The sequence below is a fragment of the Cervus elaphus genome, chromosome 27 (genome assembly GCF_910594005.1).
Source record: "Cervus elaphus chromosome 27, mCerEla1.1, whole genome shotgun sequence".
Lineage (NCBI taxonomy): Eukaryota > Metazoa > Chordata > Mammalia > Artiodactyla > Cervidae > Cervus > Cervus elaphus.
In genome coordinates this window covers 40,389,558-40,416,275 of record NC_057841.1, presented here as the reverse complement: position 1 = coordinate 40,416,275, position 26,718 = coordinate 40,389,558, and the positions used below count along the sequence as shown (strand labels likewise).

The window sequence follows — 26,718 nt, the reverse complement described above, 5'->3', positions numbered from 1 at the left end:
CCCCCTCCAGTATTCTTGCCTGGGGAATCCTTTGGACAGAGGAGCCTGGTGGGCTACAGTCCATGGGGTTGCAAGAGAGTCGGACATGACTTAGCGACTAAACAACAATAACAAAGACAGTACCTTACACTTTAAATTCCTGAAAAATAAGGTAAAGGTGCCTTGATCAGAGTAAGAGTCTCTCTGAACTATCATCAAACCCTTCAATGAAGCACCCTCTACATAAAAAATTAATTTCCACAGTTGACACCTAAGAGAAGAGAAAGAAGTCTGAAACGATACTTGGAAAGTTCCACTGACCTGATTGGATCTGTTAACATTGGTACCCACTGGCCAAAGTAGCGAAGCGTCCAAAAAGCTACACTCTGAAAAAACAGAGTGATAGCATCACTCATTCTTTTAATTCAGAAATTTTGTTTTCCATCCTTAATCCCTAAGATATAACTTTTTCACTAATACAAGAGTTTCAGGAACCCAGGAAACCATACCCTGACCCCAAACTATAGGCAAAACTTTGTATGTTGTATGTGTGCATATTTCTAGGGAGAGGGCCTTCAGCTTTCCTGAGATTCTCAGCAGAGCTGTGATTAAAAATCAAAGCTCTAAAACCAGTTGCCTGACCTCTTCACATTCCAAAAAAATACATGTCGTGCTTCATGGTGCGGCTGGGTGCTGGTGACTACTGGCCTCAGCTGGAATGTTCGCAAAACCAGCTTAATTCAGCAGAGCACAGTGGGATGCCTTTGGGGTGTGGGTGCTGGATGCAGGCTTTCTGAATTCCAGGGGAGAACCACTTCTCTTCTGTAATCTTATTCACCATAAAACTGGAAAAGTAATACCGTGAATGGTGTCTTAAAAACTATTTCTTTTAAATTGTAAGAGCAGAGGTTGGCCTGGGCTCTCTTTGTTCTGTGCTCTGTGAACCTGAACAACTCACCCCACTCCCCCAAGGTCTTAGTTTCTTTTCTAGGAATGGCTGTTATAATGATTAACAGCCCCCATCATATAGAGGCGCTGTCAGAGCCAATCAACAGGGCATTGATCCTTGAACTCTTCAGGGAAAATATAAATACTTATTGAAACAGAGCAGTGATCTAGACAAACCCACTTGCAGAAGGGTTGTCTGCCGACCGTACAGATGTCCTCTCTTTCTGTTCCCTGCGCTGTGATGCAGGGGAATGGAAGAGAGTGTCACAGTGCCCAGCACAGCCGGAGCCTGTGAACGCTCCCACTGTCTATCATGCAGAGCAGAAAGAGCAGCACCCACTAATCTAGTTAGTCAGACAGTAAACATTGACCAAGTGTCTAGGCAACAGCTGCTCCTAACGATGTTTACATTTAGCTTAAAGGATGGAGAGGAGAGAAGTTAGGGTGTTACCATAGAACTGGAGGCACCCAGACTCCCCACAGTCCAGTGATCATATGGCCTTGCAGGTAATAACTGCGTGCTGTCCCTGTCATTTAGGCTGAGATATTTTATTCTGCATGAGCATCAACACTGGTTGCTGGCTGTAGGAGAGAGAGGAGCAGCAAACTCAGGGACCCTTCTATTAGACACCAAGTGTGGTGTTTTGGGTCAGCTCAGAGAAAACCCAAGGAGGCATTAAAAACTCTGACGTGAAAGCATAACTCTCCCAACCAGAGGGAGCTTCTGTGAGCCCCTTGAAGCAGCGTTTAAATATCATAGCTTCAGTTCCTTTCATTGCTGTTGGATCAGGCAGGTCACTACGTGAATGTCTTCAGAGATCTGATGACAGGGTCAAAGCAGCATATCCAATTTCTCAATTTATAGGCACTTCTTCTTAGTATATGTTGATGAATAATTAAGTCATCTTCTTGAGATTTTGTAAGGTTTTAAATGGTCTCATTCCTTACAGATTGTAATAAAGAGTGTGGTGTTCCTTTATTCCAGGGCACAGTAAATTCTCCTATTTTAAGCTGTTTTCAAAAATATTTTGAAAACCACTAAACATATGCCTTAAGCCTACAAATAACAGATATTTTGCTGGAGCAAATTAACTGCCAGAGAAAAGAGCCTAAGGAAATTTAGGGCTGAGCAGAAGAAAAAAAAATATATATATATATATAAAGCTAAAAATAGAAAACAACCTAGCCTGTCTTGCCAGTTGTGATACTAAATTGCAGTGTAGAAAGTCGGTTTATTGAATATATATCTGTGTATGTATATATATATCAAAACTATACACATATATATATTCATGATATGTGGGGGAGGGAAGACATATTTCAGAGTCCGCAATGTCCTGCAGGCCTCTTGCCTTTTGAGATGAACTGCATTCTGTCTGTGGAATATGTGTCTTTCTAAATAAATCCACTTTCACGTAAAAAAACAAAACCATTCCACATAATATATTTTTTATTTGTAGGCACTGGTTATTGTCCCACTTGTATATGCACATTTATACATATACTCCATGTATGCAGATATGCACAAGCACATATACACAAATTGTATCTATTTGGTATGTCCTCTTAGGTGAAAAAATATTTTATAATTGGTGGTTATAGGGTGTTGTTTAAACAACTGGAGGAAGAGTCACCAAAATATTAATAGCCACCCTTATAGAGTACCTATTATATGCTGTTTATAGGGTGCTTAAATGGAATGTGTTATTTAAACTCCCCAGTGACCTTAAAAGGGTCAGTAAGTACCGTGGTGATCTAATTTTAGAGATGAAGAAAGTGAGGCTCAGAGAGGTTGAGTAACTAGACCAAAAGGACACAGCTGGTACCCGGGGTGAAGACACCTGGGTGGTCTGACACTAACCAGGACATGGACTGTTTCTGTGTGTGCACCTGCCTGGTGAACCTTGGCGGCCTGTGCTCCCCAGAGGATGTCCGTATTACTCAGGGCAGTGAGCATTAAGGGCTCTGGAGGCTTCCAGGAGAGTGTGTCCCTGCCACCAACCCCCACACACTGGGCTTCTTCATAACTGCATCACTCGTGTATGAGATTCCCTGGAATGAGATCACACTTCTCTGGAAGAGACTCTCCTCTCTACTCCCCTTGAGACTTACTTGTAGCAAGCAGGAGCATCCTGTAGGGAGAAGGCTTAGCCCCTGCTCTCACCATCCTGGGGTCTGTTCTTGATCTGTTCTTACTGGAAAACCACTAGTGTTCTTCAGAGTGGATGGCCGGGACCGAGAGATCACTAAGTAGAGGGAATGGCCCTGATCTCAGCTCTGCCATTTCCTGGGTTTTGTCATCAGTAAAATCAGGGAATAAAGAGAAGTCGCCTTTCTTGAGCACAGTGGTTATTTACGGTGGCTCACTGCGTTCTGCTACCACAGTCACCCTTGGTGACCTATGAGGCAGGTAATATCCATGTCAGCAGGTGAGGACCACAGGGTTTCAGGAGCAGGTGACTGTGCTCAATCGAGGTGTGACATCAGAGCCCATCTCTGGCCACAGGGGAAACCCACAGAAGATGATGTCTGAGCCTCCTTTCACCTCTGCATGGAATGACTCTATAACTGACGTTCACATGAATATGGAATAGTGCAAAGGAAAGGCATCCTTGAAGCTTAAGAAGGGTAGTTTTAGAGAAATGATGCAATAAACTTGTTTACAAAATAGAAACAGACTCACAGACTTAGAGAACAAACATGGTTGGGGGAGAGGGTGGAGGGATAGTTAACTTGGGATTGATGTTTACACACTGCTATATTTAAAATGAATAACCAACAGGTCCTACTGTATAGCACAGGGAACTCTTCTCAATGTTATGTAGCAACCTAAATGAGAGAAGTATTTTTAAAAGAATAGATTCATGTATATGTATAACTGAATCACTTTACTATACACTTGAAATTATCGCAGCATTGTTAATCAACTAAAACATAAAATAGAAAAGAAAAGGATACTTTTGCTATAAATATAAAGAAATATTAATGTACATCTGGTACAAGTTTATATCAAACTTATAATTACTTATAATTTAAAATGTAGCATAATTTAAACATATCTTTAAATTTTGAGATATGTTTAAGAATAGTTGAGAGAAAGCAAAGGATGGTTTTCCCTAATAAAAGTGAAGGACTACAAAACTTTGAGAAACAACCATCCTTTTCCACAAAGCATGTCCAGGAATCACCTCTGATGTAGATCTTTTGGCTGGAGAAGTCTTTGTCGAGAACATTTTCAAGTTACAGGAAATTCAGAAGCTGATTTTGGGAGATGTCAGCCAACTTTTTAAAAATTTCACTCATGTTCAAATGGCTTAAGATATACAGGTGTAAATCAGAAATATTTTATAGTTCTTTACTTTCTATGTGAAATAAACGATTTTATAGTTCCTTACTTTCAATGTGAAGTAAAGTATACTGTATTTTAATATAGCTTCTTGATCATGACTTGCTTATTTGCATCTGAAAAATTTTGCTTAATCTAAGAACTTAAACGAACTGGTATACCACTGGGATGGATAGACTTTAAATGATAAGCTAGTTCATCTTACATATGCAGCAAAATAAATTCTTAAGATTCATTTCTTAAACAGCTTAAAGAACCTCCAAATTGAGTTACTTTGTTGAAAAAATAATATTTAACTCTTTTCCAACTATTTTGAGGAAAGTATATATAATTATAATTATATACTGTAATTAAATCATTGCATGTTGTAGCAGGAAAATATCTTGGCCAATGAGGACATTTGGTTCAATTCCATCCATTTACAGAGGAGTCAGGTGAGGCCCAGAGATGGGAAATGAACTATCTCCCATCACAATTCATTAGCAGCTGACCTTGCCCTACAGGGAACAGGTCTGGACTCTTCATCACACTGTTATTATCCCTAAATAATCCTAACCATCCCAGATAATCACAATGGTATGATCACTCACCTAAAGCCAGACATCCTGGAATGCAAAGTCAAGTGGGTCTTAGGAAGCATCACTATTAGTGGAGGTGATGGGATTCCAGTTGAGCTATTTCAAATCCTGAAAGATGTTGCTGTGAAAGTGCTGCACTCAATATGCCAGCAAATTTGGAAAACTCAGCAGTGGCCACAGGACTGGAAAAGGTCAGTTTTCATTCCAATCCCAAAGAAAGGCAATGCCAAAGAATGCTCAAACTACCACACAATTGCATTCATCTCACACACTAGTAAAGTAATGCTTAAAATTCTCCAAGCCAGGCTTTAGCAATATATGAACTGTGAACTTCCAGATGTTCAAGCTGGATTTAGAAAAGGCAGAGGAACCAGAGATCAAATTGCCAACATCCGTTGGATCATTGAAAAAGCAAGAGAGTTCCAGAAAAACATCTATTTCTGCTTTATTGACTATGCCAAAGCCTTTGACTGTGAAAATCACAACAAACTGGGGAAAATTCTGAAAGAGATGGGAATACCAGACCACCTGACCTGCCTCTTGAGAAATCTGTATGCAGGTCAGGAAGCAACAATTAGAACTGGACATGGAACAACAGAATGGTTCCAAATCAGGAAAGGAGTACGTCAAGGCTATATATTATCATCCTGCTTATTTAACTTATATGCAGAAAATATCATGAGAAACGCTGGGCTGGATGAAGCACAAGCTGGAATCAAGATTGCCGGGAGAAATATCAATAACCTCAGATATGCAGATGACACCACTCTTATGGCAGAAATCAAAGAAGAACTAAAGAGCCTCTTGATGAAAGTGAAATAGGAGAGGGAAAAAGTTGGCTTAAAACTCAACATTCAGAAAACTAAAATCATGGCATCTTGTCCCATCACTTCATGGCAAATAGATGGGGAAACAGTGGAAACAGTGACAGACTTTTTTTTTCTGGGTCTCCAAAATCACTGCAGATGGTGACTACAGCCATGAAATTAAAAGACAGTTGCTCCTTGAAAGAAAAGTTATGACCAACCTAGACAACATATTAAAAAGCAGAGATATTACTTTGCCAACAAAGATCTGTCTAGTCAAAGCTATGGTTTTACCAGTAGTCATGTATGGGTGTGTGAGTTGGACTATAAAGAAAGCTGAGTGCCAAAGAATTGATGCTTTTGAACTGTAGTGTTGGAGAAGACTCTTGAGAGTCCCTTGGACAGCAAGGGGATCAAACCACTCAATCCTAAAGGAAATCAGTCCTGAATGTTCATTGGAAGGACTGATGCTGAAGCTGAAACTTCAATACTTTGGCCACCTCATGTGAAGAATTGACTCATTGGAAAAGACCCTGATGCTGGGAAAGATTGAAGGCAGGAGGAAAAGGGGACAACAGAGGATGAGATGGTTGGATGGCATCACCAACTCAATAGACAAGAGTTTGAGTAAACTCTGGGAGTTGGTGATGGACAGGGAGGCCTGGTGTGCTGCAGTCCATGGGGTTGCAAAGAGTTGGACCCGACTGAGCAACTGAACTGAATTGAACTGAATCGTAATGAAAGCTAACCATAGAAAGTCACAAAGGTTAGCTGAACGACCCTGGGAGGTAAGGTCATCTCCCTCATTTTTAGTTACAACATCTATGATAGTCAGGATGAGAACCCAGTTTTACTGTCCCTCCATAGCAAGTTTTCCTACAATGCTCTCACTACCTCTGCTTCTATTGTTTTCCACTTGTTGAAAAAATCTATACAATACAATTGGTCATCAGTATAATTACTACTCTTATTTTATTTTTTCACAGCGGTCCCAGTTAAATCAGAATTGGCAGTGGAAATTTTGGAGAAAGGCCAGGTCCGGTTCTGGATGCAGGCTGAGAAGCTGTCTGCCAATGCCAAAGTCAACTACATATTTAATGACAAGGAGATTTTTGAAGGGCCGGTGGGTTTTATACTTTTTAGATTTTTAAACATATTGTTATAAGATGTCTAATAGGGCTGGGAAAGCCCTATTAGAATGCAGATAAGTTGTAATAAAAACCACTGAACGTGGGGTGGGGGGTTTAAATCATTTCACAAGTGGGAAATGTGAAAGGAAATATAGATTGATTATATCATATTACCGAAGTAAAATGGGAATCTAAAAACAATTTTTTTATAACATTTTGTGATTTGGGATAATGAAACTTTAGTATTTAAAAAAATAAATGTCAGACTTTTAATAATCAATTCTGGTCAAGGTCAGTGATTCCACATATTTTTATTTTTCTGGATACAGTTTTTTGAAACTTTGCTCATTAAAAAAGTCTTAACAAGGAATTTTATTAGATTATGATAATTTGGAGTTTGTGTGTTTATTTTACATGGCTTATTATCATCCTATCTCACATATTTCCTCTCTTTTCCTTTTCACACTGAAGAAATATAAGATGCATATTGACCGAAACACTGGTATAATTGAAATGTTTATGGAAAAACTACAGGATGAGGATGAAGGCACATATACCTTCCAGGTTCAAGATGGAAGAGCAACTGGCCATTCTACCCTTGTTCTCATTGGAGATGGTGAGAGTTCTATGAAATATTATCTGAAAACCTTTGCTACTTCCTTCAATGTAAATACTCCACCACAGGAAAGTAGTCATGTGGGAGAAGCAGGAATTATTTCTTGATTGGATTCCAGTGTTCAAAGTGCAATTTACAGCTAATACTTTCCATAGTACTTTATTTCCTAGAAATGAAAGTTCATTTAAAAGGACACCAAAGTTATCACTGGCCCACAGGCAAGACTGCACTTAAATTATCTCATATATAAACAAGTAGTTATTACTAAAATTCTCCAGTGAGGGATACTACAATACAACCCAGACTATATTATGTCTCAGAAACTATGAAACTCTCTTGTAATGTGTACCTGCTTTAAATTATTTAAATGAAGAAGAAAAATATTCATGAGCAGAGCATGTCAAATCAGTTAATCATCCATTACAACTCAGTTGTATGGCAGCTCTTATTAGCCAGTGTGGAAATCACCAAGATTTAAAATGTAGTATTTAATAAAGCAATGGAAATGCTGGCCAGGTCTGTACATTTGCAATAGCCAAAGCTATTTCACTGTTTCCTGACTTCATGACCTTGAACAAGTTTCTTAGCCTTCCTATGCCTTTTTCTTCATCTATGAATAATGAAAACAAATAGGGTGGTCTGACGTGAGTGTTATAATAATGAAAGTAAATAACTTAGCACAGTGACTGGCATGTACATTTATACTGCCCAACTTTATTTCATATTTGTTTTTCGATTTTCAGTTTATAAAAAGCTCCAGAAAGAAGCTGAATTCCAGCGTCAAGAATGGATCAGGAAACAAGGTAAAAGTAGGCAGTGAATAAAGAGAAAGCTTCAATTTCTTGAACAAAGTATTCTAAGGTTATTTCCATAACAAACTAAAATGAATATTATTGCTTTGTTAATAATGCCCTGATAAATAAAAATAATTGAAAATATTTATCACTACAAATGATTAAAATATTACACATTTTATTACACATTTAAAAATATTTAAAAACTAAATTTTTAATTTCAAAAATTTCACTTTAAACATAAGTCAACTTAGAATTTAAGAATGAGTTTGGATTTTTGCATTCATGATTAACATTGCTGCTTACTGATGTCATTAAAATTTTATAGGTCCACATTTCGCTGAGTATTTGAGCTGGGAAGTGACTGGTGAATGTAATGTACTATTAAAATGCAAGGTAAAAAGTAGATAAATTTTTAATAATTTGGTACAAAGAGAATAAAAAAATAGAATGTGAGAAGAAAAGGAAGATCAATTTCTTATCTCCTCCATTCTTGTCTCCTCTTATCTCTTATCTTTTGCACCAAAATGATAAGTGACATGCCCTTACTGTTGAATGCTACTGTAATCATTGCTTGGTAAGAAATATTTAAAATAAAACAATATAAAAATATGAAAGTCAAGATGATTGTTTTAATTCATCACACATGTCCTAGTTAATAAAAACAGACTTTTTTTTATTAAGACTTTTTTAAAAAAAAAAAGCAGCTTTAGGTTCAGGGCAAAATTGAGGGGAAAGGTACACAGATTTCCCACTTACCCCTGTCCCTATATGTGCATAGCCTTCTTCATTATCAACATGCTCACCAAAATGGTACAAGTGTTACAACTGATGGACCCACATGGACACATCATCACCCAAAGTCCATAGTTTACATTCTTGTTCACTCTGTGAGTGTGCACAAACATATAAAAACCTGTATCCATCATTAGTGTATCATACGGAGTATTTTCACTGCCCCCCATAAGCCTTGTGCACTGCCTGCTCATCCTTCACTAACCCTCCCCCAACATCTGCTGCCCCGCACTTTGCATCACGTGGGATCTTAGTTCCCGAACCAGGGATCAAACCTGCATCCCCTGCATTGGAACACAGGTTCTTAATCATTGGACCACCAGGGAAGTCCCTGAAATTGTTTTCTTGATTTGTATGAAGTCTTTACCTTTTCATACAATCTTAATTATACAAGAAATACATGAATCTACTCTCTGTCATAGAAGGTTCTAACATTATAGATAAAGCTTAAGATCCCTTTAAGCATATGAAGTCGTTTAACCCATCTGAAATTTGTGAGATGATGTATGGATATAGGATTTAAATGAATTTCCTAAAAATTGCTAAGCGACTAATTTATTAAGCCATACTTGATGGATGCTAACTAAACTTACTGCAGTAATCATTTTGCAAAAATGCATCTATCAAATCATTATGTTGTATACAGTAGACATATGCCATACTATATGAATTATATCTCAATAAAATTGGAAAATATCTAATTTAAAAGATTTCTTAACCATATTTCCTCTTCGCATTTATTTGCAAAGCTTCATTTATCTTACAAAAGTAGTTAGCTATAGATTGGGGCTTCCACATTCTGATACTTTGATAAAGTCATTTGTTTTTGTGACACAGACTATTATTTTAATCTAATGGGATTTGTCTTCCTTTGGATTTCAAATTTTTATGTTTTACTTAAGTCTGTTTGTTAGTTTGTATGTTTCTATGCTTTCTTGTCCACGAGATGATTTTAAAGTCTATTTTTTTTTCCTGCTGGAAATAAAGATACTATTGATTTAGGTTTATTCTTTTGTATCCATTTTATTCTAAACTCTAACAGTTAAAACAACTCTCAGTTGATTTCTCTTGAAATCTCTACTTTTTCTTATATCCAATGCTACATTAAGAATTATTTAATTTCATAAGAATAGCATTCCTTTGTCTTGAGAAGCATAACTACTCTTTTTCTCCTAGGTGGCGAATATTAAGAAAGAGACTAGTATTATATGGTACAAAGATGACAGGGAGATTTCGGTGGATGAAAAGCATGACTTTAAGGACGGCATATGTACCCTCCTTATAACAGAGGTAGGTGACTATAAACATAAAATGCAGCATATTACTTCTGTACCCCACGTTCTTCCAAAATACAGAGACTAGATTATGTGTTCCTTTGCCCCGGGGCCTAGATCCTTGCCCTGACGTCACCCAAAAAGTAAGCGGTAAAGACACAAAGCTCCTCTCACTTTGTGATAAGTGAGGGTTTGTCAGACATCCAAACAGTGTTGGCAGGACGCCACAACTCTTGCCTGTCTGAGCTAGTTTTTCTCATAGATGGGTGAGTGGCAGGGCAGTTAAGCGTTCTGTTCTTTGCTCTTCAGCTTCAACTGGTTCCCTAAAGATACAGAGACAATCAGACATAGTATTTATTTCAGTATAGATTTTTATCTACTTTTTGCCTAAAAGAAGCTACCTTTCAAATACAAGTGCTCATTAGTTTTTAAAATGAAGGCAGAGCAAAGGATGAGGACTTTAAGCCTCAAGTCAATTGTCACCTTAGAGGGTGAAAACTCTGGGCTGCTGGCTAGCCCAGTTTTGATGGATAGTCCCTCTGCGAACTGGTCATTGCTCACACGCCTGGCTGCTTGTTCAGTGTGTTTCGATGGCAGTTCTATAAATCATGGGTCCTGAAAAATGCAAATGCCATATCCTGAGGCTACAATAAGCTGCAGTGTGGTGTATCTTTTCTCCCCTTAGTTTTCCAAGAAAGACGCTGGGATTTATGAAGTTGTCCTGAAAGACGACAGAGGAAAAGATAAGAGCAGATTGAAGCTTCTGGATGAAGGTCAGTCCACCGGGGTCCATTCTGTGTGTTCCATACACAAATGACCAGAATTCTAAGTGAGACTGAACTGGGTGATTCAAGCCATGCTCATCTTTTGTCCATAGGTTTTGTTTTAATTGCCATTACAGCAGAGCAAATTTTATTAAAAAACAAAAACTTCACTTTTAGTCTTCCTTGAAAGTCAGAAATGTAGTTTTGATCCTCAGAGAAAGTATAGTCGACAGTCCACTAGAGGTCTGTTTTCAATATCTGTTTCAAATATGTCTGTTTCAAATATTTTATCATTTTTGTTTCAAACCTATGAAGAATGTTCCAGGATCAAATACTACCATGAATAGCATGTCTCAAAATAGTCCACTATTTAAAAGGTGGCAAGAAATGTTATACATGGAAGGCAAAGCCTCTCAGTTAGTAGCAGAGCAAGAAAACAATTTCCATTTTCCCAAGACCTCTGATGACAATGATATCATGATAAAGAAAACCTATATGGGATGCCCACATTTCCAATTTTGTTCCCTAATAAGATCTTTAACAACATTGCTGATGAACAGCAGAGGTCTGACTTCAATTTTACCTTCCTACTCTTGGTGGAGGCAGGACTCAATGTGCTTTTTGTTTATTGGCAAAAAGCATTAATTAGGCTGAGAAATATCAGGGAATTTAGATAGTTAATTCACCGTGGGTTGATGCCACAGATAAGAAGACTTCCTCTAATGTAAATGAAGCCTTCCTGGTACTTAGGAAGAAGGGAATTCTAAAACAAAAAACATTCCTGGAAATCTCACTGTGGCTTTTTCTCTAGAATGTAAATATGGTGACAGTTTACAAAGAATTCGAGGGAATAAAAACATCAAAATCAGAGCAGAGATCTTTTAAAACTTGATAAACAATTGAGTTCTTTGACCAAAGAGCATATATTACCAATTGGTCAATAAGTCCATCTTGTGACAGGATACTTTTGAAAGTGTATGTGACTAATTGTGTGAGATTGAACTTGACATTGAGCATTTTTATGCTAAAACTTTATGAATCTCTTTCCACAGCCTTTAAAGAGCTAATGACTGAAGTATGTAAAACAATAGGTAAGTTCTCACAAGGCAATACTTTCTTATTCTCTGGGGGTGGGCTTGGTTTTGTTCAGTCATGTCTGATTCTTTGTGACACCATTGACTGTAGCACCTCAGGCTCCTCTGTCCATGGACTTCTCCAGGCAAGAATACTGGAGTGGGTTGCTATTTCCTTCTCCAGGGGATCTCCTTGACCCAGGGATCAAACCTGTGTCTCCTGCTTTGGCAGGAGAATTCTTTACCACTGAGCCACCTGGGAAGTCTGGGATGGACTTACAGGTGTGTGAAATACGTGTTTTCTTCTTGCAGCTTTGTCTGCGACGGATCTGAAGATCCAGAGCACAGCTGAGGGCATCCGGCTATACTCTTTTGTTACTTACTACGTGGATGATCTGAAAGTTAACTGGTCCCACAAGTAAGTGAATAAAAACCCAAGTGCTGTGTGGAAGTCCTTACTCCACTCGGAGGAAGGACTAGGGAAAACAACAGCCCTCTGTTGCACTCAGGTAAGGAGCCTTCTTACTTCTCAGGTCTGATGTTGAGAAGTGTAGGACAGAAACATCCAGGCCATCCCTTCAGTGTGAAGTTAGCACCATCCCTTAGCATGGATGTGGTGAGGCCAGTCATGGCTTGGAACATCTGTCTCCATGATCTGTTGTTGTTCAGTCGCTCAACTGTGTCTGACTCTTTGCAACCCCATGGAGTGCAGCACGCCAGGTTCCTCTGTCTTCCACTATTTCCCAGAGTTTGCTCAAACTCATTTCATTGAGTCGGTGATGCCATCCAACCATCTGATCCTCTGTCACCCCGTTCTCAAATCACAATTTGTATACGCCTCTATAACATTACCTCCACCTCCACACAATCATGCTTTGCCAGATTCTTATCTGGTCTTTCCAAACACACCTCACCCATGCTGTGCTCTAGGCAAAACTGCAGCAGCCTTCACCAAATTTCCTCTTGTGTGACTTACAGCTCATTGACCCAGAAGCCTGATCCAAAGTGGTGCCCAATTTTATCATCATTGTCATTGTAGCAGTTGGCATAGTGGGGCATTAGCGTGTTTCCTCAGAAGGCTTTGGCCATCTCAACATGACTTTGGGAATGTGTATTTGAACTAGATTGAGCCTGAAGATCCATTCTAATCCCAGGCTTCCTTTGTACAATTTGGAGGGATTTCATTCAAGTTCTCCTTGGGGATTCCAAAGCCTGAAGTAGGTTTCTTAGTCAAACCAGGCCTGCCATTTACACCATTACACCACTCTGCGCTTCACTGAAATTTCCTGAGCTGAGAGAAGCCAGCAGGCTGCCACAGAAACCAGTGAGGCACATCCACCTTCATCCACTCTTGGGGTGCAGTGGACACTCATTCCCAAAGACCTTGTACACCCCGCCGAGCAGAATCACTGTGGGTCCCTGGGAGGAGTCAAACAACAGTGTTTACTTATATCTTCCCTTCAGTGATGTTGACTTAAAAAACAGTCACAACCTAAAAGTTGAGAGTTACGTTTTCTTTGGTGCAGATTTTTAGGACTTAAGCCCGGGAGGCAGCTTCTCAAGTAGCCCTGAGAGAACTGTTCTGAAGAGGTGGGGAGAGGAGTCAGGTTACATAGATGTCTGCAACAAAGGGAAAGTAGTCTGAACATCAAAAGTGTTTTTGTAAATTTAAGAAAACCAGATATCTCAAGTTAAGGAATTTAGCGCTTTTCTCAATATGGGAAGATGCGAGAGTCTGGGCTCACTGAAATCATTCCTTTCATATGTATCTCAGCTATCTGGGGGCAGTATCTTGCATTTTTCACATCCTGAGTCCCTCAGTGCTTACCTGTAGGGAGTGGTTGCAGCCTCTGGTATTGATCCCAGTTATTGTTCTTCTTCCTGGGTGCCCTTCCGGCTCAGAAATTCACATTTGAAGGGCTGTGATCACTCATGGCGTGAATTCCTTGTTTACTAATTTGGCAAGAATAGTCAGTCCATTTCTCAGTGGACATTTATAGTATGCTGGGCACTGCTCCAAGTCCTTTAGAGGTACGAAATCATTTAATATTCAAATTCTGTGAGATGGGTACTTCTCACTTTAGTGACTAGGAAGCTCAGGTTCTGGGAGGTGACTGGCCTGAGGTCATCAACTCCGTGATAGGTGAAGGGCTGAACCCAGGAAGCCTGGCCCCAGAGCTCCTCCATCACAGCACCACTCTGGATTCAAGTTTCATTAAAGGTTTAGATTGAACATTTCACCAGAACTGGGTCCCATGAAGCATTCATTTATGTTTTCTTGAACATGACTTTACTGTTATGTAGAACAGCATTTTGTTAGGTTTATTGTTATTACTATTGATTTCCTGAATTCTTTTTAAAAAATGAAAACAAGTGAAATTCCACTTTGAATGCCTGGAGTTTCATTCCTTTGTTCTATTTCTTACAGAATACATTTTAGGAAAGTGATTATAAGGTAAAATAGATCAGATTCTAGGAAATTCCTCTGTGACATCTAGGGCATTCTAATATATTCGTCTGAAGAATAAGAGAAGATAGATTAACTGAATCATCAATCAAAAGGCTTTACATCATCTCTAATAGAATTACATGTTCCCCAAAATTAGAACATTGGGTTTTAAGGGAAACTGCTGCCAGACTAGTAAGGCATAAGCTTCGTCCACTGTTTGGTATGTCAGCTACATGAGTGTTTTGTGTGCACCCAGACGTGTGACTGTAAAAGGTTCAGGAACCAAGGACTGATTGTTCTCCCAGTGTTTATGTAAGTATGCAGTGTGATGCAAAAAAACCTTAAAATGGGTTTGGATCTTGACTTTGCTCCTCTCTTCCTTTGGATCTTAGGCAAGTCATCTAATTTTCTGAAACTCAGGTTTCCCTCATATGAAATAGGAGCAGTAATATCTGTTCTAACTCATAACACTGATGGACTCAATGAGAGAATTAATCATACTTTGAAAACCGTGACATGCTTTACAAATGTAAGGTACTATTATGCGATCTTGTGGACTGTATTCCACCAGGTTCCTCTGTCCATGGAACTTTCCAGGCGAGAATACTGGAGCGGGTTGCCATTCTGTTCTCCAGGGGATCTTACAGACCCAGGGATCAAGCCCATATCTCTTGCATCTCCTGCATTGACAGGCGGATTCTTTATCATTGTGCCATGGGGAAGCCCATTATGCATGTTAGCCAGAGATTAAAGAACTCAAGGCTTACCACAGCAAAGCAGAGGACTGTCTGCCTTTCTAACTCTCTAGGACACATACATATATATTCCTCAGGCTAAAGTCTGTGGGTACAGATGGGTCCCTTTACCCTATATTTTATGACATTTTAATTTTAACGTCTTTTAAAGAATGTGGTATATAAGAAAAATGCTGAATATTTATTTGAAATCTGAAATTTCTGGTGGAGATTTTTGGTTTTTTATTTTTTTAAGTTCATTTTATTTATTACAACTCCAAACATAATATGTTTGTTTTAGAAAATATATTTACTATCATACTAAAATTAGAAAGAGTTTATAAAATGATACCACCCATGGCTTTCCTAGCCACAGTATGTACATTTTGGGCAAACTTCCAGTCTTTTCTCCATGCATAACTGTTGCTGTAAAAAAGTAGTTTTGTGTACTATCTTATTTTTCCTTGGTCTTCCCCGGTGGTTCAGATGGTAAAGAATCTGCCTGCAATGCAGGAGGGAGATCCAAGTTCGATCCCTGGGTCAGGAAGATCTACGGCTACTACTTATTTTTTTCTATTTCCTCACATGTTTATGAACTTTTCATAGAGTTTAACATCACTGAGAGTACATTGTGTGTGTGTGTGTTAATTGCTCAGTTGTGTCCGACTCTTTACAACTCCAAGGACTGTAGCCCACCAGGCTCCTCTGTCCATGGAATTCTCTAGGCAAGAATACTGGAGTGGGCTGCCATTCCCTTCCCCAGGGGATCTTCCTGACTCAGGGATTGAACCTGGATCTCTTGCACTGCAGGCGATTCTTTACCGTCTGAGCCACCAGAGAAGCCCCTGAGAGTACACTACTTCCGCCTTTCTTCTCTTATTTCTTCTTTAACAATAGGGTTTCTAGACTGTCAGATCTGAGAGCTCTATTTGCTTTTATTGTCTTGTAAAGAAGATGATGTGCAGGTCTGCATATGACCAGCTACAGAATAGGAGGAGACACACATCCAGGGTCAGAGTAGGTGCCTCATTCATTTTGACAGCAACTCTGCTTCTCATTTATTCTTGGCCTGACTACTGAGCACATATTTACATTTGTCTTAAATAGCTTTGTAACCACGTGTGTCAATAGATATCAGCCACAGATGAACCTCCTTAGATCTGTTTTTAACTAGTCTGTAAAAACCCCATTTATAGCCATAGACCATCTGCGTGAGACGTGCAGTAATAATATGTGGAGTTTGGCCTTTTCTGTTTAAAGATTCCCTTAGTCCTACAAATAAACCCAAGCAGAAACAAAGATAATTAATACCCCTGAGAAGTACTGGTGCTGCAATCTGAGTCCCAGACCACTATTGGGAGGCCAATGTGCAGATGGCCAGACCCCTAACACCCCAGGCCTTGGAAACCTTGTTCTGTGATTCAGGGCCCATAATTTCTCTCAAGCAGGAGAGCATGTGATGATCTCGTGTTATTTTGAAAGCCTGTAAAACTTGATGATAAGACCTTCAATACAAGACAAAGTAAAGGTAAGTTCTGGATGAAAGCCACCAATAACAAGATTTTCTTTTGATCAAAACAGTGGTACTCCTATTAGGTACTCAGACAGAGTTAAGAGTGGGGTCACCGGAGAACAGATTTGGCTGCAAATCAATGAGCCCACCCCCAATGACAAGGGCAAATACGTGATGGAGCTCTTTGACGGTAAAACCGGACACCAGAAGATGGTGGACCTTTCTGGACAAGGTAAACGGATGCTCTGCAGGTTAGAACCCACAGTGGAGATTGCTGTTGCTATTGTTCAGTTGCTAAGTCATGTCCAACTCTTTGCGACCCCATGGACTGCAGTATGCCTGGCTTCCCTGTCCTTCACCACCTCCCAGAGTCTGCCCAAACTCATGTCCATTGAGTCGGTGATGCCATCCAGTCATGTCATTCTCTGTCTTCTCCTTCTCCTACTGCCCTCAATCTTTCCCAGCATCAGCATCTTTTCCAATGAGTCAGCTCTTTGCATCAAGTGGCCAAAGCATTGGAGCTTCAGCTTCAGTGTCAGTACTTCCAGTGAATATTCAGGGTTGCTTTCCTTTAAGATTGACTGGTTTGATCTCCTTGCTGTCCAAGGGTCTGTCAAGAGTCTTCTCCAGCATCACAATTCAAACACATTAGCTGTGGAAGATGTGGGCTTTTTTAAAAAAGGTTGGAGGCCTCCTGTACTTCATAGCAGGTTCCCACTAGCTGTTTTACACTAGGTAGTGTATGTATGTCAATGCTACTCTCCCAGTTCATCCCACTCAAAGCTTATTTAAATTTGCTTTTATTCTCTGCCCGCTGAAGCTCGTTGAACTACCCAACTCTCAAATCCCCCTCAAACAAGAGGCCTTAGGTTGTTTGACCAGAATGATCCCCTGCAGGAAACACACTAGCGCAGCCTTGCTGTCTTCTTCTGGTGTGACGTGACCAAGAGGAGCAGCCCTAAGTAGCCTGGTTAGCCCAGCTGTCCAGCTCCAGAGCCTGTAAGCCTGGCTTTGTGCCGATTTTTCCCATCTATACAAGGGGGCAGACTGGTTTTATGTACACATTTTCTAGATGTAAAATGTTACGATTCCCAGACCACAGGGGAGCTTAAAGGCCAGGTGAGAGAGATTAAAAAATGAAGCTATATTTTCGCCTGACATCTTCAAAGTGCCTTACTCTGTAGGCTCAGAAAAAAAAAACTATTTTAGAACTCTCATTTCTCTGTCTCTGTCTTTTATTTCATCTCCTGCATAGCATAGAAAGAGTGCTTCAGGCTAGCACCGGCACACACTGTGATTTACCGCAAACGGATGGGCCGGACCACGGAACAGAGTGTTTAACTGTCTGTGACGTGCAGAATAATTTAATGAGAGGAAAGCTTTTCTGTTGCTCAGGATTTTTAACAGACAACCAATCCATATTTGAGACAGACCTTTCTTCCCATTCCATCTTTAGAAAAAAAGAACTTTTTATTTTGTATTGGCGGCTTTCCTGGTGGCTCAGGTGGTAAAGAATTTGCCTGCAATGCTGGAGACCCAACTTCAATCCCTGGGTCAGGAAGATCCCCAGGAGAAGGGAATGGCAACCCACTCCAGCATTCCTGCCTGGAGAATTCAGTGAAGAGAGGAGGCTGATGGGCTACAGTCCATGGGGTCACAAGGAGCTGGACACAACTGAGTGACTAGCACATAGCCGGTCAACGAACAATGTTATGATAGTTTCAGGTGAATAGCGAAGGGACTCAGGCATACAGATGCATGTATCCATTCCCCCCCAAGCTGCCTCCCACCCAGGCTGCCACACAACATCCAGCAGAGTTTCATCCCATTCCGTCTTTGGCTAAGAGAATCTTTCCTTTTCTGTTCGGAGGGTTGAAGTCTTCTCACTGAATTGAAAGCTTCTAAAATCCACTATTTCATGCTTTCTGTCTAGAAAGTATTTGCTTCTCTTGTTAAGCCTTTGAGTCATAGGGACTGCTTGGGTGCAGCCTCCTTCAAAGCCCACCACGTCAGGTCTGGACTGATTACACTGCGCTCATGTTGGGAGCTCTCATAGGCCCCTGTGTCTGGCCAGTTCTGGGTGAGAAAATTCTAACTTCTCCTTTTTTCTCTTCAAGCGTACGATGAGGCCTTTGCGGAATTCCAGAGATTGAAGTAAGTCCCCCCCTTTCCCAGCGACGCCCCCACGGGCACCCTTGCGCTCCTCCCCGTCTGCATCAGTGGGGCAGAGGGTCCTGTACTGGGGCAAATGCAGGCGGAGCAGCAGAAACAGAAATGCAGTTGGGGCTGGCTACTTGGCAGTAACACTAAAACAAAACCCTTCTTTGTTTGCGTGTTTGTTCGTTTCTCTCAACCACAGACAAGCTGCCATCGCCGAGAAGAGTAAGTAAACCCCTTCGAGTTTATTCCTAGTGTGGCTTCAACATACAACTTTTATTTTTCTATTATTACTGCAGATGGAGGAGAGTGAAAGCATTTTTTTTTTCTTTTTCCTTTTTTTTCATTTCTTTGTATATATTTAAAACTTTAGGTGTTCCGCCTGTGTTGTCCTTTAGTCTCTTGAGTAAGACGGTCTGGAAAAGAAGGTCTCAGGTTACACTGTAAGAATGGCTCCCAGCCTAAACCTGAAATATCTATTATAAAAATCTCCTGTAAGGATGGCTCCCAGCCTCAACATGAAAAATCTCTGGGCTGCAAATCACACCGTAGGTTGGTCATTGCTTCCGTCTCTCCCCTCTCTTGAACTCTGCTGTGGACGAGAAGCCTGACCCTCTGCTCCATGAGCTCCTTCCTGAGGTCTCTAGACCACAGTATCTTAGAGCTGGAAGAGACCTGAAAGCCTGTCTAGATTCCTGTTCTTAAATGATTGCACAGAACACTTCATTCAAACAAAATCTTCCACGTGGACCCGATAACATAGGTGAGGGCCAAGCTATCTTCAGTGAAGTCAGGATGAATCCCATGGACACCAGGCAGCAGAGTAGACAAGCTTCATATCCGCAGGTTTAATGCAAGCCCCCCACCCCCATGAGGAGACTGAGGTCCACGTATGACATGACTCACCTAGCACCATCCAGTAAGAGGCACAGGGGGCCAGGCAGTGGGTCGGGCCCACAGGTGGTATTAAGTGCAAAATCAGCAGCAGAAGGCAGTCAACACTCATTCAAAGCTTTAGCCTGACTTAGTGGAGAATGGAATGTATAATAGAAATAAGGATGTAGAGTCACTCATTCACTAAAGCAGGCTGAAAAGGAGAGGGTGGTGCCACTGCATTAGTCCTGAATGAATGACAGAAAGGCGTCCTTCCCTGGGACTGAGGCTGTCACACCTGTAGCACAAAGCTTGGGGTGAGGGTGGGGATGTCAGCCCTGGATTTCAGCACCCCTCCTACCCCTGTCCCCTCAGTCATAGAAAGGGGCCCTGCAGAACATCTGAAGAACTCCCCGGAAACGAGAAGGGGATGCTCTGTAGGGAAGGCCCCAAGGAGAGCCCATGTCTTCTCCAGCCTCCAGATCTCCTGCACACAGCCTCCACTTATGCAGCCTTTTTGAGTCAGAGGGGAGCCCATGGAAGAGGCCATGCTCTGCCCTGCCTGCTCTGGCCCAGCTCGCTGAGCTGCGGGAGGGCCAGGCTGAGAACAGCCGCCAGGCTTACAGAGCAGACCATGACGTGGTCTCAGGTCCAGATAGAGGCACCTGTGTGTGAAGGAGATGAATGTTCAGAAATTGCAGGATCATTTTCTTATTTTGCATAGTGAAAGCAGGTATACAATGACTATAAGGAGAGGGAAACTAAATAGGACGATGAGTTCTGCTGGGTGGCTCTGTGCGTGCATGTGATGGCTGGTGTTTATGGTTTCAGTGATTAACCAGAAATGCCTGTGCTTACAGATCGCGCCCGGGTGGTGGGTGGCCTCCCCGATGTGGTCACCATCCAAGAGGGCAAGGTAAGTTTGGAACACTCCTGTCCCCACTTCTTCCACACTGGAAAGGGGTTCCAGTGCCCCAGACTTGGTTCCCACCATCTTCCTCATATGCCATGGCTGCTCATGCCTGACTTCAGTATAGTCACATACAAGGTTCAAAGTGTAGTCAGTTTTCCACTCATCTGAAGATGTTTTGTAGGCCAAGCATCAGGATGTACATTTGTTTAATGTGGGCATGTGTAGACCTCTTAGTCTCTTTCCAGAAGTAAGGTCTCTTTAAAATCAGGAGAAGCGAAATGTTCAATCATAACTATATGACAAACATAATTGAAGAAAGAAGTGACCTCTAATGCTAGTGGAATGCTAGGACCTAATGCTAGGTCAGCTAGTGGGCTGACCTATAGGATTCCTCATCTTTGAAGGGAAATGTCCTGTTCTGTGAATCTCTATAGGATCCATCATAGCAGAAAACTGATTTATTTCCATTTGGTTTTAAACTGATATTTGTTTGCTCCATAATAATCTCTCTGAAGAGCAGTGAATGTCATGTGTAACCTGGATTTACTTTCTTCATCCCTGAGAAAAGTGAAAGTGTTAGTCACTCAGTTATGTCTGACTCTTTGCAACCCCATGGACTGTAGCCTGCCAGGCTCCTCTGACCATGGAATTCTCCAGGAAAGAATACTGGAGGGGGTTACTGTTCCCTTCTCCAATGGCAATAGTTTCTCTTAATGGCAATAATTTGACTCATATTTTTCTTCCTGAAATGTGTTTGCAGAATAATTCAATAAGAAGTGCTAATTAATCATGGAAAGAAATTTCTTGCTATCTACCCAATTCTAAATGATACACTTATGGAAGAGGCAACAAGTGATCATAAAAGGCCCTTCCAGATAGAAGGATATTCTTTTCCATGTATATGGTGAGCCCTGCTCTTTTTCTTATAACTTCTGGACTTCAGTAAGAAAAAAATACAAGAATGGAATTTAGGACTTCCCTGGTGGTCCAGTGGTTAAGAATCCACCTGCCTTATAGGGGACACAGGTTCAATCTCTGGCCCAGGAAGACTCCACATGCTGCAGGGCAGCTAAATCCATGTACCACAACTACTGAAGCCTACACACCCTAGAGCCCATGCTCTGCAACAGGAGAAGCCACAATAAGAAGCCCATTCACCACAAGTAGAGAGTAGCCCCTGCTCGCTGCAACCAGAGAAAGCCCACTCTCAGCAACAAAGACCCAGTGCAGCCAAAATAAATTAATTTTAAAAATTACATATACCTATGGCTGATTCATGTTGAGGTTTGATAGAAAACAGCAAAATTCTGTAAAGCAATTATCCTTCAGTAAAAAAATAAATTAATTAAAAAAATTAATTCCTTCAGGATGGAAAATTCTAAAAAAAAGAAAACTGGAACTTAAAATGTGAAGTAAATTCATCATCTTTGGTCATCAGGGAAATGCAAATAAAAACCACAGTGAAATATGACACACCTATCAGAATTACTAAAATATAAAAGTGACAACAACAAATGCTGGTGAAGCTGCAGAGAGGCTGAATCACTCCTACATGGCTGTTGGAAATATAGATCAAAATTATACAGCTACTCAGGAAAGCAGTTTGGCAATCTCTTCAAGTAATGAAATATACATTTACCATACCATCCAGCAATTGTACTCCTGGATATTTATCTCAGAGAGATTAAAACGTATGCTCACATAAAAACATGCACACAAATGTTCATAGCAGCTTTATTCATAATAGCCCCAAACTGGAAACAGCTCAGGTGACCCTTGCAGGTATATGCATACCATGGCACCCTTCTGAGCCAAAGGGACAAACTTAACACCTGCAATAACTTGGATGAATCTGCAAGGAATTATGCTCAGTGGAAAAGGTACTCTGGAAATGTTACCTCCTGTATGATGCTATTTATATAATGCTTTGGAAGTTATAATAATTGAGAAACGGATATAGGTTAGTGGTTGCCAGGAGTTAGGAACCAGCTTGGAAGTGGGGAGGTGCGTGTGGTTATAAATGGACCACAGGAAGGATCGTGGTGGGAATGGAAATGTTCTATATCCTGACTGATGTGGTGGATACACAAACCTGGACAAGTGATAGAACCGAATAGATCTAAAGACACAAAAGCACAAGAAAACGGGGGAAATCTATTATATCAGCATCAGTCTCCTGGTTGTGCTTTTATGCTGTAGTTTTGTAAAATGTTACTACTAGGGAAAATTCAGTAAGGGAAATCTATTATTTGATAGATCTAAACATTGATCTTTTAAAGTAAGAGGTTTTCAGCACAGATGGTAATATAATAAAATATTAGGAAAGAGGAATACATTTTGGCAGCACACCTTTGCAACTGCAGCAGCTTGAGTGGGTGTGGGGGGAGAGAGAAAGTGAGGAAGACGGGACGTGAAAATGAGTCACATTGTTGAAGCAGCTGTGGGGCTTCTGCTGCGGGGCTCGGTGACACAAACGAAACGCAAAAGCGAGCAGGTAGAGATGATGACAATGAGGAGATGTCTCTACTGAGACAGGGTCCAAAATGCCACCTTAGACCAAAAGGCCTCGGTGTGTTTATGGGAACTGGAAGCAAATGTCTTCTTGGGGCTTTGATCATAAGTGTTTCCAAAGCCAGAAAACCAAGGCCCCAGAGAAACCACCTCAAGTGTGATTTTGAAATGTAACTTGTACAGGTGCACACAGCCCAGCCCGGCAAATTTAGTCTTGTCCTCCATCTGGTCAGGCCGACCCCCCAGAAGGATGCCTCAAGGTGGATATTACAGCTGATACATCTCCTCCCCTCTCCTAACACCTGTTTTGCAGGCGCTTAACCTCACGTGCATTGTGTGGGGCGACCCGGCTCCGGAGGTCTCCTGGCTGAAGAACGAGAAGCTCCTGGCCTCGGATGAGCACTGCAACCTGAAGTTCGAGGCTGGCAAGACGGCCTACTTCACCATCAACGGGGTCAGGACGTCCGACTCGGGCAAGTACGGGCTGGTCGTGAAGAACAAGTATGGCTCGGAGATCAGCGACTTCACTGTCAGCGTGTTCATCCCAGAGGAGGAAGCCAGGAGCGTGGCCGAGGAGCCCCAGAAGGGCAACAAGAAGGCCAAGTGACCGGAGGGCGAGGGGGCCGAGGGGCCGAGGAGGGGAGAGCCACGCCCAGCTGCCTTAGGCCACGTGTGTGCAGGTGGTTTGAGCTGAGCACCAGGAAGCCTCCAATTCCCTATTTTTGTGCTGGCTTTGGGGGTGGTGGCGGGGATTGTCAAATCTTTGTTCATGTAAGAAAGCATCAAATAGTGACATTTTACTCATTTTTCTTTATCCACAAATTGTATTAAGAAAATAACATTGGTAGCATAAATATTAGGAAACGGTTTTAAGGCAGAGACCAGAGTAAAGTCATAGGGACGTACCCGATGGTCAGAGGAAGTGCTGCAGAGCCATGTGGACGTGGCTGGCCTCGGAGCAGTCCTCTCTCCCGGTTCTCAGTGATGAGTCAGCATCTCGTCCAGATGAGACCAGCTGTTAGGCCGGCCAGTCCGTGTCATGTGTTGTGATGGTAGCGGTGTGCGTTTGTGGGCGGCTGGTGATCTGGAACCTCTCGGTCCTAATAAACAGTTCACACCCCTCTCTTCCCCATCAGTGCTTCTCTTGTTTCACCATTTTGGCTGCCTAGCTGGGTGGTCTCCACTGCACCTTTCTTGCTGCTTCTTGTAACATGTCTTCTGATTTAAATTCCTTTGGCTAAAACAGTGAGCTATTGGTATCTAGAGGATCCGTAGAAGAGACTATTCAAAGTTTAGCTTTAGGAAGGTAGTATTCAACATATTGAAGTAATAAATTTAAAAATCTAGGCCTTAAACCCTTGAAGTTTGACTTTAAAACCTTGTTTTTCTAATTTAAAATATTAGCCACTGAAATATTAATTTTAAGAGTGTTTTAATAACATAAGTTCCCTTTAACTTGTTAAATTGTGTGTGTGTTCAGTTGCTCAGTCATGTCCAGCTCTTTGTGAGCCCATGGACCATAGCCCACCAGGCTCATCTGCCCATGGGATTTCCCAGGAAAGAATACTAGAGTGTTGCCATTTCCTCCTCCAGGGATCTTCCCAACCTAGGGATTGAACCTGTGTCTCCTGCGTTGCCACTGGATTCTAATTAATATATTTGCTTTTTATTTTAAGTAACACTATTGTCTGACTTAACCAACAAAAACTTTCTAAGAACTTAAATGACCCATTAAACTAAGCATATAAATAAGAAAATGTTGATTTCTCTCATATGTTCTCAAATTGTACATAAACTTAGTAAGACTTCAACAGAAAATCACAATCAATTAAACAGTTTAGTTAGAATCGTAAGATAAGTTGTTACTAAGATAAAGGATCAGAAACATTACCAGTACATAAAAATCAAATATGAACAGACTTCATAATGCAAAAATACTAATTTTACCTAGATGTAGCCCCGAGGGCCTCGGACTGGAGTTCTAACACCTGCGCCAGAACAGAAGGCGTGAACTCGGATTGTTTGCCATGGGGAGCTGGACACCAAGACCTCATCACAGCTCTGGGATGCACAAAAGGTAGTTTAGTCAAAAAAACAGGGATAGTAAAAAAACAAATAAATAGGAACAGTAAAAAATATCACCAACTGACATGGAGAAGAAGCTCTACTGAAACTTACCATCTGCCTGGCAGTAGTTCTGGGGAGAAAAACAAAGTTAATGGGTTCCTGAAGCCAGCACTGTATGCTTGTGGGGTCCAGATTTACAGCAACACCACATGGTGTAGGAACCCAAGCCAAGAGTTCCCATAAAAATGGCCAATTTACAATTGCCCCAGAGAAGCAAATGTAAATGACACTATAAGGAACTTCTGTGTCTGCCCACAAAGGATCGCTGTCATGGAAATCATTCTCCCACCGTAAACCACTAGAAAACCTGACAATATATGCGGGACAGAAAAACTGGGGCGTTGGCTAACAGACTTGCAGGGGTGTGATGCCCCAGAGAAAGCAAACAGCAATGAGGGACAGGTGAGGGTCCCAGCTTGTTGTGTGGACAGGGGATGGTGTTCCGGCTGCAGTCCAGCCGGGGGACCCAAAGAGAACGTCAGACTCGCCGAGCTGAGGAGATGGAGACTGAAGTTCAAGGAGGCCGAGGTGGCTGGGATTCATGGGAAGGGGCATTGGAGGAAGAGTCTAACAGAGAGGAGCATGGACTGCAGCAGATGGGTCTCTGACTGAGTGCTGCTCTGAGGGTTCTGGGGAGAGCTCAGGGGGTGGGGGGACCAGCAGTCCTGGGAGCCCATGCAGACTGCGAAAAGTTTCTCCTTCCCACCAGCCAGAAGGGAAAGACTTTGTAATACATGGGGCATTGGATAGAGGCCTCAGAAGTTTCTCACCTTGCTGTGTGTGTGTGTGTGTGCATGCTCAGTCGCTAAGTCGTCACCGACTGTTTGCAACACGATAGACTGTAGCCCGCCAGGCTCCTCTGTCCGTGGGATTTCCCAGACAACAATACTGGAGTGGGTTGCCATTTCCTCCTCCAGGGGATCTTCCTGACCCAGGGATTGAACCTGTGTCTCCTGCCTTGGCAGGTAGATTCTTTACTGCTGTGCCACCGGGGAAGCCCTTCTCACCTTAGTAGTGGGGCTAAATTAACTTTAAACTAAAAGCTGCCCTAGACCCACCCTAACAAAGCTTGAAAGTAAGCCTCGAGAGGATCAAATATCTATGGTGACCTAATGGTGTGTCAGGACAAAGTGCAACACACTCTAAATGAATGCATTACCAACAGTGTGAGATTTATAACAGTAACAGCTGGAGTCCAATCAAAGTGAACAAGTGTGCAAAGAAGCAAGAAAATATGACTAACAGCCAAGAGAAAAGTACATCAATGATACATAAGTCCTGGAGATGTAAGGTACAGCGTGGTGACTATAGTTAATAATTGTTGTTTAGACACTAAGC

General features: G+C 41.5%; 1 protein-coding gene across 2 annotated transcripts in view; it reads left to right on the top strand.

The window, feature by feature from the left end:
* MYOM1 (myomesin 1) overlaps window positions 1-25,010 on the top strand; it is a 118,352-nt gene extending 93,342 nt beyond the window's left edge. For both annotated transcript variants that reach the window (XM_043889108.1, XM_043889107.1), the window contains 13 exons: window positions 6,644-6,780; window positions 7,259-7,403; window positions 8,147-8,206; window positions 8,526-8,593; window positions 10,169-10,282; window positions 10,952-11,039; window positions 12,083-12,121; window positions 12,416-12,521; window positions 16,868-17,031; window positions 18,917-18,953; window positions 19,159-19,181; window positions 20,690-20,745; window positions 23,567-25,010. In XM_043889108.1, the coding sequence (XP_043745043.1) occupies window positions 6,644-6,780; window positions 7,259-7,403; window positions 8,147-8,206; window positions 8,526-8,593; window positions 10,169-10,282; window positions 10,952-11,039; window positions 12,083-12,121; window positions 12,416-12,521; window positions 16,868-17,031; window positions 18,917-18,953; window positions 19,159-19,181; window positions 20,690-20,745; window positions 23,567-23,860 (1,331 nt within the window). In that variant the 3' untranslated portion in view covers window positions 23,861-25,010. The remainder of the gene's footprint in view (window positions 1-6,643; window positions 6,781-7,258; window positions 7,404-8,146; window positions 8,207-8,525; window positions 8,594-10,168; window positions 10,283-10,951; window positions 11,040-12,082; window positions 12,122-12,415; window positions 12,522-16,867; window positions 17,032-18,916; window positions 18,954-19,158; window positions 19,182-20,689; window positions 20,746-23,566) is intronic.
* Window positions 25,011-26,718: the final 1,708 nt, after the last annotated feature.